Source organism: Melitaea cinxia, chromosome 26 (assembly GCF_905220565.1).
Source record: "Melitaea cinxia chromosome 26, ilMelCinx1.1, whole genome shotgun sequence".
In the NCBI taxonomy this organism is placed as follows: Eukaryota; Metazoa; Arthropoda; class Insecta; order Lepidoptera; family Nymphalidae; genus Melitaea; species Melitaea cinxia.
In genome coordinates, this window is record NC_059419.1 from 10,884,945 (window position 1) to 10,900,219 (window position 15,275).

Sequence of the window (15,275 nt, forward strand, 5' to 3'; positions counted from 1 at the left end):
GTATAGGTTCATCTGATACATTGAGTACTGTTAGGTTAATTCTATTATTGTTTTTTAATTTTACTATACAATTAGATACAAGCAATGAGTCCGAAATGTGTTGGTCAAATATTATCCCTTCTTTCATTTCAGGATTTTTAACAGAACATTCAATTACTGTTTCTGTTCGAGGCATAATATTATAGGAAGGTTCATTAAATGATAATTTAATATTATTATCTTTTATTTCTAGGGACTTTGAGTCATAATTAATACTACAGACATGTTGTATGAAAAAGTCATTGCCTATTATACCGTCATAAGGTAAGTTAATGCTATCAAAGACATGGAATTTATGTATTATTTGAAGATCTTGAGAGAATTGTAGTTCTAAATTAAGGTAACCTAAACTTTTTATAGGACTATCATCTTTTGAGTCTATACCTTTGACCTTGATATCGGTATCGCATAGCTGTATTGGATTGGTTATGCAATCATTTTTTAAGATGCAAAGGGATGCTCCAGAGTCTACGAGAAAGGTAAGTGGATTTTTATTAGTAGATGTTTGGACTACGACGTAAGGTAAATACTTTCTTTTGGTATTAATTTCGTAAATTTGTTCAATTTCAGAATTTTTTTCACAAGGAAGGCCACGAGTTTGGGGCTGACTACCCTGTCCATGGGCCTGTGTAGAAGAAAGACCACGAGTTTGGGGCTGACTACCCTGTCCATGGGCCTGTGTAAAAGAAAGACCACGAGTTTGGGGCTGACTACCCTGTCCATGGGCCTGTGTAGAAGAAAGACCACGAGTTTGGGGCTGACTACCCTGTCCATGGGCCTGTGCAGAAGAAAGACCACGAGTTTGGGGCTGAGTACCCTGTCCATGGGTCTTTTTGAAGGAATGACCGTGAGTTTGGGGCTGGTTACCCTGTCCATTGGTCTTTTGGAAGGAATGACCGTGAGTTTGGGGCTGGTTACCCTGTCCATTGGTCTTTTTGAAGGAATGACCGTGAGTTTGGGGCTGGTTACCCTGTCCATTGGTCTTTTTGAATGAATGACCGTGAGTTTGGGGCTGGTTACCCTGTCCATTGGTCTTTGATTTAGAGTGAGTATCGACTTTAATAGGAAGAGACTGACCCGTGCGATACTTATACGGGGCAGTAATTAGTTTAAATTTTTATCCGTTTCATACTCACCTTGAATTTCGTCATTTTCTGCGTAATTTATGCGGGGACCTGGTTTATAGTCATTCGGTTTTGAAGTTGATTGATAAGGTGTAAATGTTCTAGTAGGTCCATTCGAATATTTTTTATTATTATATTCGCGGAGCCTACAATTATCTAAGGTATGACCGATTTTCCTACAATACCTGCAAAACGGCGCTTCTTTAGAAGGGGAAGGGGCATATTGATTTTTGGCATTATTAATATTATTATTTGATCGGGGTCTGTCATTAAAATAATTTCTTTTGGGGATTGTTTCATCGGATTTTTGTTTGAAATTATTGCGGGAAGAGAATTGTTGGATTTTCTCCTCCGATATGGCACAGTTTATAGCATCATTTAAATTCTTAGGGTCTCTACACCTTACTAGGTTGGAAATGCGGGGATGTAAACCTAGTGTGAAAGTATGAAGGGCAAGGTCCTCCATAGCTGCTAACCTACCCGCTAGCTCCATTTTCTTAGAATTAGAAACCGTGACCTCAGTTAATAATTTCTGCAAACAAGTTTCTACCCTAAGGGAGAACTGGCTAACAGTTTCTAGATTGCCTTGTCTACAGTCTTGTAATTCTGTGAGAAGGTGGGCGTAATGTTTACGCTCACCGAATTGGGTTTTAAGAAATTCTTTTAAAGATGCCCAGGAATCGAAGTCTTTTATAGAACAAGCTGTCTCAGCTTTACCCTCTAATTGACTGAGGATGTATTTTAGAATTAAATCTTCTTGTCGTGGAGATGCCAAGGAGATTGCGCTGTCGCAATTCCTTAAAAAGGCAGTAAGTTTATCTCGGTCACCGGTAAAAGGTTTTATAAATTTTAATATAGTATTTAATGGGATTTCTTCTTCTTCAACTCGAGTCTCTCTCAATTCCTTTTTGGAATCTGATTTCGACATTTTTAACAAAACAAAACAACAAAACAAAAAAAAAAGAATGTAAAAAAAATATCTATATGAAAAATAAAATTAAGAGTAGACGAAACCTGTAAACAGGAGTAGTATAGTATTCTAAGGTATTATAATACAAATGAAATCGATACGCTACGGATGCGATAATAGTTATAAGAAATAATTGATAAGCATGACTGCGTTGAATTATATTGAATTACAATTAGGTTTCAATTTAATAAATATTAACAAATTAAATTATGAAATGCCTTAATACTTCTATAAACATTTAAATTATGACTACACATATAACAGGTTTTTCACTGGAAGTTGTTCACGATAATTTCTGGATAAATAAAATGAAATAGTTCGACTCACAGGAATAGTTTCACACACTTCATCTTTGATTTGACTGGAACCTGGGTTTAACAGCTGGACTCGGTGTCAGGATGCCGTCGGGATGTCACGTTGATTAGGTCGGTGCTGGATACAGAGCTGCGTCAGGCGTGTATGCCTCAACAGCTAGATACCGCTTGCTGCACAATGGACTCTCTTCGTGATTCAGGATACCGGGATTTTTCCGGTTTAGAATGGTCAATGCTATGACCTTGGGTTGAGTTCGGATCGGGAACTTCTGGATTACTGGATTCTGGACTTCTGGATTCTGGACACTCACTTACTCACTTGCACGTTTTTATTTTATTGGGATCCTTATTTATTAGGCACTATGGAATGTTTTCGGGATCCCACCGCTGCCACCAAATGTTATCATTGGAAAAATTAAAATCTTTTTAAAAAAGAATTTATTTATTAACACTAATTAATTTATAATATAATTAATGCAGGACAACTTAGACGTGAGAAATTCGGCAAGTGTTAATGGTTCCGCGATCAGATCCGAACTGAGCTTGAACTTTACTATGGGATAAATCTATGGAGTTAAAGATGCTGATAAAGCACTTACTCATTATTAATCCCTACAGTACAGGGATGTAACAGTACGCTTGTTTGTCGATGTAGTTACATAAAAAAAAATCGCTTTATAGCTTCTGAGTTCATCATTACACCATCATTACAGCCTATACAGTCCACTGCTGGACACAGGCCTCCACAAGTTTACGCCAAAAATAACGTGAACTCATGTGTTTTGCCCATAGTCACCACGCTGGGCAGGCGGGTTGGTGACCGCAGTACTGGCTTTGTCGCACCGAAGACGCTGCTGCCCGTCTTCGGCCTGTGTATTTCAAAGCTAGCAGTTGGATGGTTATCCCGCCATCGATCGGCTTCTTAAGTTCCAAGGTGGTTGTGGAACCTTGTTATCCCTTAGTCGCCTCTTACGACACCCACGGGAAGAGAGGGGTTGGCTAAATTCTTTAGTGCCGTAGCCACACAGCACTTCTGAGTTCATATCTTACTTATAGAATACAGATGGTAAAACTAGATGGTACTGTGTCGTCTGGGTCACTTAACAGCTGAAGCTTATTATTCTATGCAAGATTAGATAAATGATAAAGATGTGTGGTCTTAGTGATGGTCATTTCATGCAAGACATTACGAATTTTGTATTCAATCACAGTTAATTTTTTTTAAAGAAAAACTGCTGTGTTCCTTGCAAATTTTTTCTGCAGAATCTACATTCTGAAACGGTGGAAGTGAAATGAAGTGAAGCCACTCTTAACAATAGTTGAAATTTTAATTTAGAGGATTACGATTCGAAGCCGATCTTAATGAAGCTATTTTTATTTTGATGGGGATCCCACATAGCTGGAATCTGGCCACGTTCTTATTCTAAATGTACATGAGGGATTTAGCGTATTATAATGCAGAATAATCATGAGTTTGTATTGTTTGATGATTCCTCATTAATATTTAAATATTTAAATTGAATTAAACACACAGAAGTTTATTAACTCACAAAGCCGTATTCCTCGTTGTTCGGGATGCCTATTCTGTCGCAAACATGGGTCATCAAGTCTCCAATGCATTTCGATTCATCCACTTGAATCGTCTTAACAGAACCTGTTTAGAAACATTGAATCTTAAAACGGACTATTATAATGTTTAAGGTATTCATCATCATCATCATCATTTCAGCCTATCACAGTCCACTGCTGGACATAGGCCTCCACAAGTTTGCGCCAAAAATGGCGTGGACTCATGTGTATTACCCATAGTCACCACGCTGGGCAGGCGGGTTCTTCGGCCTGTGTATTTCAAAACCAGCAGTTGGATGGCTATCCCGCCGTCAGTCGGCTTTGTAAGTTCCAAGGTGGTAGCGGAACTGCGTTATCCCTTAGTCGCCTCTTATGACACCCACGGGAAAAGATGGGGTGGCTATATTCTTTAGTACCGTAGCCACTCAACAGAAGGTTAAGGTATTATATTTTATAAACATTTTAAATATCATATCAAAAATCGATCCAGCGGATCGAACCCGCATCTCCGACTGACCGTCTCGGTACTCTAGCCAATTAAGCTATGGAACGATGTATGTCATATTCGGTTCTAAGCGACCGCGGGGCAAAAGAGAAGAAGAGAACTGAATTAAAAATGTTTAGATTTCCCTAATGTTTGAGTAACACAAAAATAAATAATCATATTTTAATATGTTTATATAATTTACTATATATTCTTACTTTTTTAGCTAATTGATTTCATTGACAAAATTTCCAGACGAGTCGAGAAAATTAAAGAATTCGAAAAGTCGAATTTCATTAAAATATCTAAAATTTATGAAGTTTTCCGACTTACCATCCAACATACGCAGCCTAAGGTTTCGCATTTTGGGCAAATAGTACAGCGAATCTCCATCCCTGAGCATGTAATACTCCAGTTTTTTGTCACTTTCCAGCCACACGCCAGAGAGCTCATCGTCAGCAGAGGTCAGGAAGAAACCGTAAGCTGTTAGAAAATTAATATTGTTATTTAAAATTAATAAGTAGACACATTATAGAAGTGATATTAATAATTTGATATTAATCTAGTAATACCCGTGTAAATAATTCGCACTAAATAAGTAAATAATTCACCGATCGTCAATCATGTTGACGTTGTTTCAAAATTAAAGCCGTCATAATATGATATATATAATATGATTTACAAAAACAGAAGCAATAACATTTTTTTTAGTTGTGGATGCCAGTAGAACAATCAATTATCTATAAAATGATATATAATTTATGTATAGTAATTGTGAGATTTTTTCTAAAAAGTGAGGCAAACATCTTAACCTTAGCGTATTTAATATATTATGATGATAAAATTTATTATCATTATTTTTTCGCTGAGTACACCTTCATGCTCTTTCTGCTAACTATAATCTTTAGCACAGGGGTCTCACAGGAAGAAAGTATTATAATACATTTGTAAGTGTTACTTAGTTGTAAGCTTAGTTCTAAGTTTTATGTACCTAACAAGTAGATTATTATTATTATTTTTATTATAAAATGTAATTAGTTTATACTTTGTAATTGTACTAACACTAAATTATAAGAAAAATTGTTACTAACACTATATGGGCTAGTTCCGAAATAAATATATTATTATTATTAGTATTATTATTATTAAAAATCCAAGAAAAAATCTATTTCAAAATCTTAATTAAGTAAAAAAAAAAATGCAAATATCTCTCTTTTAATTTAATATAATTATATTTTTTCCATTTAAAGTAAAGGTTATTGACTTAAGAGATCAAGATCTATTTAGTTACATTTTTTGCCTGTAATGGTGCTTAGCCTTTTTTGCTCGTGATGTGATTTTTGCATTATGCTCTACAAATTAGGATAAGACAAATTTATACAGACAAACTTAGATCAGAAAAAAAATTCGTCGAACTGAAATTTAATAATAAGCAAAAAGTTGTTTTCTGACGTTTACGTCCTCCCGTGACCACGGTTGCTGCAAAGTATCCGAAACGTCGGGCATTTAAAAAAAAAACGCATGTCGTGGGACACCAGATAGGAACGAAGTAGTTCCTTCTTATGTAAAAAAATAATTTCAAGTTATATTGAACTTATAAAGAAAATAATTATTCGGGTATACATTTTTTTATGATGATTTTTTTTCATCATTACAGCCTATACAGTCCACTGCTGGACATAGGCCTCCACAAGTTTACGCCAAAAATAACGTGAACTCATGTGTTTTGCCCATAGTCACCACGCTTGGCAGGCGGGTTGGTGACCGCAGTACTGGCTTTGTCGCACCGAAGACTCTGCTGCCCGTCTTCGGCCTGTGTATTTCAAAGCCAGCAGTTGGATGGTTATCCCGCCATCGGTCGGCTTCTTAAGTTCCAAGGTGGTTGTGGAACCTTGTTATCCCTTAGTCGCCTCTTACGACACCCACGGGAAGAGAGGGGGTGGCTAAATTTTTTAGTGCCGTAGCCACACAGCACAGATGATTTTTTTTACAATGATTATATTATTATTTTATTTACAATGATTTATAAAATATATAATAATTATCGAACGATATAATAATAATATCAAACTGCAATAATAATAACAGTCATAACGTAGACTATACATTAGACACTGCCATCATACATAGACTATATATAAAAATTTTACGCTTTATTTACTAGGCTAGGGTACAACGCCCCATAAGTGACTTCGTTCCAAAACTTAATAAACCACGATAAAATCCGAAAAAGTTAAAAATTGATTTACAAACGGTAAAATTGTAATGTAGTCACATAAATGTGTCACTGCGAGTCGATGTCTTAATTGGGAAGTGTTTTGTCAACTATGGTTTCGTGCTTGATATGGGTCATTGTTACGTTCTAAATATGGGTTGTAGTATTTCTTTGAATTTGACACATGCATTGTGCATAACGAACTGTCTGCAATAGAAATTTAAATTTAATTTTTATAACTGACTAACTAAGCATAACATTTTTATTAGCATAATTATGTTTCTTAAAGAAAGTAAAATTCAAGTAAGACTACATGGACAACTACTGTGTATGTGTTAGAAACTATTCTAATACTAGCTGACTCGGCAAACGTTGTCTTGCCACTAAACGCTCTTTAAATATGGGGGTTGGTGGTAGAAGGGTGAAAATTTAGGGTTGTATGTATTTTTAAATGCCAAATCATAATAAAATAAAGAATAAATAATATATCTAAAAATAAAATAAAAAATTTGGGGTCCTTTAATATTTAGACGGATGAAAAATAGATGTTGTTCGATTCTCAGACCTACCCAATATGCACACAAAATTTCATGAGAATCGGTCAAGCCGTTTCGGAGGAGTTTAACTACAAACACCGCGGCACGAGAATTTTATATATTAGATTATAGAGCTGAAGAATCTGTTTGTTTGTTTACTTGAACGCGCTAATCTCACGAACTACTGGTCCGATTTGAATAATTCTTTCAGTGTTTGATAGCCCATTTACCGTGGAAGGCTAAAGGCTATATAATATTTTAGTACCTCTTTTTTTCTTCAATTAATGTGGGTGAAACTTCGGGACATATCTAGTTAAATACAAATCCTGGGTCTGTTTCTCATTAAGAAAGATTAATGCTTGGTATCATCACAGATCAGTAACGATATACATGTAATTTTTTTTGAGAAAAGTTTAAATATATGTAGGTATTTAAGGTAAAAAACTTGAAGAACGTACAAATTATGTAAGACCCTACTCACTATACTATGAAAGAAGAAGAAAGCAAGAAAGAAACACGATAATTATCATTATTCGGGACATCACACAAATTACAGAGAGTTTTTACACTTAAAGATATCATTATTACATTTAAATATAACTAATAATAAAAAATAAGCAAATACAATTAATTAGAAAAAAGTGTGTGTCAGCTCCGACGCAAATAACGCCATCTATCGATCGATCGACGGCGTTATTAGAAAACTTACTCTTAGTAGTTTATCTTTCCGATAGATGGCGTTATGAGAAACGTAACGAGGTCATTCGTTCAGCAGATTTTACTCCTCATTTTTTTTACATACCGGGGGCTTTATATGAAAATCGATTCTTTAGGAGTAGACTTCAAAAATTACAATAACAGTAATATAGTAAAAAAAAAACAACGAATAAACAGTTCCAGGTTATGTTCATCTTGTAAACATGTTCCAAATATTTACAACAGACAAGTTACAACAAGGTAAATACCTCTATTATGATCGATGGTTGAAATTTTGTCTCGAACTATTTGGTGCGCAAACTCCACCTTCATGGAGGTGTCAAACATCAGCGTCTTGGTGACGGCGCCCTCGTCCAACACAATCTTCAGCGAGAGTGGTGCCATACTGGAAGTAAGCATATAATTAGCATATTTATTATGATTTCCAAATTAGTCTATCAATCGAAATCGAAATCGATAAAATCGTGTATCATGCATGCGTGCGTGCGTGCGTGCGTGCGGGTACGTACGTGCGTGCGTGTGTGTGTGTGTGTGTGTGTCTGTGGTTGTGTGTGTGCGCGCGAATATAAAATCAATGTAAAAGAGAATACATTTGTAAATATTAAGTTTTTTACTTGATAATCATATCAAAATAAAAATGTCTTTCTTCAAGTGACCTTCAAAAGCACTTTAGAATTGTCACACATTGACACACACATTGACACGAAGGTATATATTATCCCAGACACATACACAATAACGAGTTTTGTTCGTTTAAAAATGATTTTAAGTACGAGGAGTTAGTGTAATATATTGATAGATATATAAAGAAACTTGTCACCCAAAACCTGAACTATTAAATCCTGTTATAATACAATACCACAAATCTCTAATTTGACTAAATATTTAACGTGAACAAAATCGAACCCGCACGAGCCCAAGGGTTTCTGTGCTTGAATATAAATGAAGGTTAATAGGCTGTATAAAATCAAGATATGACTGAAAAGGTAACTATACATTCTACGAATCCAAAATAGATGTTTATTTAAATTATTTAAGACCAGCATCCCGCCCCGGCTTCGCACGGGTATTTAACAAAAATTTCAAAATATTTTTTTCCCTATTTTTTTTTTTGAAAATGTAATATAGCCTATGTTATCCGTGGACAGTGTAGCTTCAATAGTGAAAGAATTTTTCAAATCGGTTCAGTAGTTTCGGAGCCTATTTAATGCAAAACAAACAAACAATCATATCTTTCCTCTTTATAATATTAATATTGATATCCTTTTTTTGTTTTGAATATTAGATTTTTTTTTATATCATACATACATGGTTCGTACCTGTGTTTTTTGTAAGAGCCAGCTAACATTAAAATAAATACAAATAAATAAATAGCACCTCACACTCAACGGCCATCACTAGAATTTATTTCTGCACATACGCTCAGACCACGGCAAACTTCAGTATGGTACAAATTATGTCATGGGGTATCGAACCCAGCCAGCGTAACACACGCCGGCGCTGTGACCGTTGCACTCATGGTTCGTCAGTATGTTTTAAATCAGCAATCATGGATATATTATACATAAAAGATATAATAAATAAATAAATAAATATCTTATAACATACACAGACGGTCGTCTGTTCCTATGGTAAGCAACTCAATGCTTGTGTTACAGGTAATATAACCGACTGTTATAACTATAATTTTTTTTTTATAACTATACATAGAAATAATACATATAAATATATAAATACAAATATTACACCCAAACTCAGGCGGGAATCGAAACCGCAACCCGCGGCACAGAAAGCAGGGCCACTACAAACTGCGCCAACTGGCTTGTATATATATATTTATAAAAAAAAAATAAAAACTATATAGATATCGGCTGTTACCGACACACAAGCGTTAAGTTGCTTACCTTAGGAACAGACGACCATGTTATGTTATAATAAAATAATTATACACACAGAACCCACTTAAACAATACTAAAGATGAAGCCGAAAGCCGCTTCCTGCGCTAACGGGACGTGCAAAATATATAAAATATAAATATTTTACAAGCAACTAACTTAGTTTTAAAAATAATATTAAATATAAATTTACCTCGTCCGGTGTTATTCACTCAACGGTTGATATATGACTGAAATTGTCCTGTTTGTTCGAAGATCTGTGAATCATCGCGTCGATACAAATATTATCATCCTGAGTTTATTAACATTGATCAAGAATCAACGCACCCGTTTTCATTAATTATCCTTGTTTTATCACTTAACTAGTATTGCACTCTGGTTTTTCCCTTTTTTAGATATTTTAGGAAACATAGGAAACATATTTACAAAACTTTTAATTTATTATTATTTTTTTATTTTATACCACAAATACCTACATTATTAAATAGTTTTACAGTTGTAAAAAATTAGTATAACGGGTGGAGTTAAGGCTAATTAGCCATTTCTTTCAAACGATTTAACAAAAAAATATATTATTTACAAAGAAAATTGACATAAACACACGATCGTCTGTTCCTAAGGTAAGCAACGTAATGCGTGTTATTGGTGTTATAGGTAACAGCCGACTTATATCTGTATGATAAAAGTGAATGGCTAAAGTGTATGTACGTGCATGACTCCCGAACGAAGCAAATTGGATAATTCTTGTTTTGTGCTCGTTATCGGAAAGACAAGGTTGTAGAGAAAAATTGGTAAAACTGTAGATATATCAAGGGCGGATCCAGCGGGAGGGGTCAGGGGGTCATTTTCTCCCCCTGGGCTGAGTCCAGGAATTGTTAATATTTTTATATATTTTTGTCATAATATAGATATTTTTAAGTACAGTACTTACATACATTAATAAAATACCTACTTTTTACCTATATCTATTATTATCAAAATTAAATTATAACTTCTTGTCACTTGACAACAAGAGATTTATGCCCAGCAGTGGGATATTACAGGTTGATACGTATCGATACAACTGCGTCAACGTTCTAGTAAAAAACGTATTTTTTATAGTATTTTTAAATACAAATTAGTTATAACAAGAATGACAAGTTCGTGCATACATGAATCAGTATTAGTCAGCTGATGATGTGTGTTCGCAGATTACGAACAGAAGCTTCATTGTTAGGTTTGAGTCAAATATTTGTTGTTGGATTTAAAGCTGTTAGATTTTGAATCATAATGTAAACAAGTGATACGAAAATGCATTTGAAAATGTGATTTTGTGAAATTTTAATATTAATGAAAATGTCGGTGATACAGAAAAAAATAAAGTATCGAAACAGACTATTTATAATCAACGACGCAAAAAGCGGGGTGTTGTAAAACGCTGTCTGTCGTATCGTGGCTCTCGAGCGAATTAACTAGTTTTGAACGGATTCTCAGCTTGATAAATATCGATTCAACAGTTCGAAAAGTATCAGCTCTTTACCAAAGTGATGAAAGACATTTATGTAAAAAAAGAATTAAAAAAATTAATTATAAGGTAGGTTTTTTATGTTTAAAATAATAGTTATTTGATAAATTAAAACGTCGTATTCAGCCGGTAACATCCCGTTGTTGTTTATAGGCCGCTTTCTCCACGTAGAAGGATTGGAGCCTAATCCACCACGCTGCTCCACTGCGGGTTGGCGGATATGTTCTCTACTATGAGTAACGATAGCCATCAGGTATGATAACAACCAGGACCGACGGCTTAACGTGCTCTCCGCGGTACGGTGGAGAGACCCATAACATCCAAACCGGAAAGAAATATTTGTACAAATACAATATCCATACAAACATCCACCCGCAGCGGGAATCGAACCCGCAAACCGTCGGTGTTTCAGGCGGCCACTCGCACCAATACACCAGAGCGGTTGTTCAAAATATTATTATAATTATCGATGGAAAAAAGCAATACCTTAAAGGTAATACTTAGCACCTTTTGTGTAATCAACATTCCAAGACGATGACGTCATAGCCTTGGTGTTTTAAAACTGTGTTAGTCATGATTTGTATGCAATAATATAATATACCAGATAATATAACTAATATTCCACGATGCGTTGGCGCATTGATCACTCGCTGGTTGCACTGGCGGTCGCGAGTACGATCCCCGTTAAATGACATTGTCAAAATTAAATCCAAATCAATAATTATTTATTTAAAGTAAGCTTCAAATTACTTTTGAATCGTCATTTTGCAATTTAAAGTTAAATTAATTTTATTTACTTAATTATAGCTAAAGTGCAGCTAGATTTGGAATGTACTATTTAAATGAAACTATTGGAAATAGGAAGTAATATGCGATTTTTTAACAATGTTTGAGGAAAAAACAGCGCCATCTATGATTTGATAATGTAAAAAGGAATTCCGTTCCAGTTGACAATTTTATTTGTGGTATGTGGCGCCATCTATATCTCAGCGAAGAAAAAGGGATCCATTATAGTAATTAATCAAACTACCTATTATAGTAAATTAGTACTACGCAAATAAAATTAAACAATTTTAAAGTTAGTATTTCATTCATTTTAATAAAAAAAAAAAATATTTTTGTGTTAGATAGTCAATTTACCGAAGAAGGCTATACTAGTTAATATAGGCTATACTAGTGATTAGCCAATTTGATTATTTTAATTAAATCTTGCCACCGTCCTTTGGAAAGACTACAGGCTAGAACTATGTTTAGCTATGAATGTATATACATAGAATTAAAAAGATTATTTTAAAAAAGGTTTTTAATGTATCATTAATTTACATTTATATGTAACGTTAATTAATATGAATATCCAAAGCGCCTAGTATTTAATTGAAGGCAATGTATTGAGTTTGCATTAACCACTTCTTTAAGGCGTATCCGAAATTTTAAATTGATTAATGAAGGAATGTGGATGTAGGATGTTTAAATTAAAGACACACATAAATAATATAACTTTATTATGTTTTAATACAGTAATCAATTAAAACCTTATTCATTATGACACTTTATAAATAAACTATTAAATAAAACGGAAAATCTAATATAATGTTCGGATTCAAGTCTTTAGGCTGGCAACAAACTTGAGAACTTCTATCCTGGTTTGTTATCAGCCTAATATTACTAATTTTATCTTGCTGAATCCGTTAGAGTAAGACTAAGAGTATTTGGTAGATGCGGAAGAAGGATCACAGATTGATGGAGAGCTTATTTTCGTCGGTGAGCCTGAAAATAAAACGTATAGTCAGTTGTGGTTTACCTTCAAAGTATAATTTAGTGCTTTTGTTAATATTGTATCGCTTAAGCCTGTAATATCCTACTGCTTGCCCTATGGAGGTCTATGCCTCTTTCCCCATGTAGGAGAAGGATCAGAGCTTAATCCACCACGCTGCTCCAATGTAGGTTGGCGGATATATTCCCTGCTATGATTAACGATCGTTATCAGGTGTACATGATGACAAACGGGACCGGCGGCTTAACATGCTCTCCGAGGCACGGTGGCGGAGATCCACAAGAACTGCACAAACACCCAGACCACGGAAAACATCTGCATGGCCAACACAAATGTTTGTCATGTGCAGGATTAAGCCCGCAATCACCAGCGCAACAGTCACAAACCAGTGCTGCAACGCGTCTCTCAAGATCAAAATTAATTTCTAAATTATTATTCAATTGATTTGTTCGTTGGTTTGTCAGTTAGTTGGTATCGGGCAATCTGTAGTGGTAGATTTCCTCCTGATCCTTTTCCTACATGGGGAAAGAGACTTTTTTTTATGTCACTAGGTCGACAAACAAGCGTACAGGTCACCTGATGGTAAGCGATTACCGTACCTTATAGACGCCTGCAACACCAGAAGCATTGCAAGCGCGTTACCGACCCAATCCCCAATCCCCCCAGGAGCTCTGGTCACCTTACTCACCAACAGGAACACAACACTGCTTGAAAACAGTATTATTTAGCTGTGATCTTTTGTAACGTCGAAGTACTACCCCAGTCGGGCTGCCATATTTTGAGCAGGAAATTCCTGCTGTGCCCTACCTGAGTTACCTATGCCTTGCTCTTGGATATTACAGCCTGAACCGTGTTAAAAGTCCATCTAGACCGACTGAAGTCAGTACATCGGAAGCAACCCTCTGGTTTAAGAGCTTAAGTCCAAATTCATCTCTAATAGTCCATCCAGACCAATTGAAGTCAGGGTACATCGGAAGCAACCGTCTAGTTTAAGTCCAAATTCATAAAGCATTGTCCGGTACTCACAGTCTCCCTGCGGTCCCTGTTGACGCAGACGGAGCGCGCGAGGAAGGGGTCGACGTAGGTGCACGTGCACGCCTGCGCGGCGGCGTCCTGCAGCGCGCGGCTCACGATGCCGTCCGCCGCCGTCTTCACGAACTGCTTCTGCTGGGCGGCGCTCAGCGCCTGGAAGTTGCTCGCGGAGAACGTGTAGCCGTCCATCTGGGGAGAGAGAACTTGCTTGGAGACGGTTCAGGAAATAAAACGATATCACACACACACTCACACACACACACACACACACAGAAACATGCATAAATAAACTCTTTTTACCCGACTGCCAAGGAAGGGTTATGTTTTTCGCGCGTATCTTGTATGTATGTATGTATGTTTGTATGTAATACTCTTTACTACCTCATATTTCCAGAACCACTGGACAGATTTACATAATTGAGGTATCGTTAGGTTCGTCTTAGCTGCCCAAGTGTTCTTAGATAGGTGACATTAAAAAAAAATCAAACATGGCAGTTGCGCGAAGCCCTTGTAGTTAATGAAAAAAAAAATATTTTTATCGAATACTACAATATGGGTATCAAATTGAAGTGCACAATACAAGGATTTTACAAAGGTATATCATGATTATTTTTATTCTGTTGTGATTGAATTATGATCGTTGGAGCGCCTATCAGTTTTTAGAAGCAAACTCAATCTTGTAATTTTGTATGCGCTTGACAATTTTTAATTTACCGTCATTTTTTCATTTTATATTTTATATTACTTTGTTCAAGACGGTTCGTTATTAAAAAAGACTTCATCCATACCGGCAGCAATTATTTTAACCCTGTCTTCTACTAATCCTTCAATGATAATGTTAAGTTTTTATTTTATGAGTATGAGAAAAGCGGGACATCCTGACACAGGTACTTACTTAAAAGGATGTCCCAACAACGGTATCATGTATGTAAACGTTTTGTCTAAATAAATATTTTTTTTTATTTTATTTATCATGTACCTGGAGAAAAAGTGGCATGATGTAGGAGCTACATCGTCTGATAAAAGAAGAGTTTAGAGAGTTTGAAATATTAGAAAACATTCTGGGTACCCTTAAGTCAACTGAAGAAAGAGTAATCATTA

General features: G+C 35.5%; 2 protein-coding genes across 2 annotated transcripts in view; both read right to left on the bottom strand.

Moving 5' to 3' along the window:
• The window catches only part of LOC123666476, a 79,459-nt gene extending 69,285 nt beyond the window's left edge, over nt 1-10,174 (bottom strand). Inside the window, exons 1-4 of the mRNA XM_045600566.1 lie at nt 10,058-10,174; nt 8,217-8,353; nt 4,834-4,983; nt 3,998-4,101 (exon numbers count right to left, since the gene is read on the bottom strand). Of these exons, the coding sequence (XP_045456522.1) occupies nt 3,998-4,101; nt 4,834-4,983; nt 8,217-8,352 (390 nt within the window). The 5' untranslated portion in view covers nt 8,353; nt 10,058-10,174. The remainder of the gene's footprint in view (nt 1-3,997; nt 4,102-4,833; nt 4,984-8,216; nt 8,354-10,057) is intronic.
• A 2,679-nt stretch (nt 10,175-12,853) lies between these two features.
• LOC123666477 (apolipophorins) overlaps nt 12,854-15,275 on the bottom strand; it is a 47,294-nt gene continuing 44,872 nt past the window's right edge. The window contains exons 58-59 of the mRNA XM_045600567.1: nt 14,169-14,363; nt 12,854-13,135 (exon numbers count right to left, since the gene is read on the bottom strand). Coding sequence (XP_045456523.1) covers nt 13,118-13,135; nt 14,169-14,363 — 213 coding nt within the window. The 3' untranslated portion in view covers nt 12,854-13,117. The remainder of the gene's footprint in view (nt 13,136-14,168; nt 14,364-15,275) is intronic.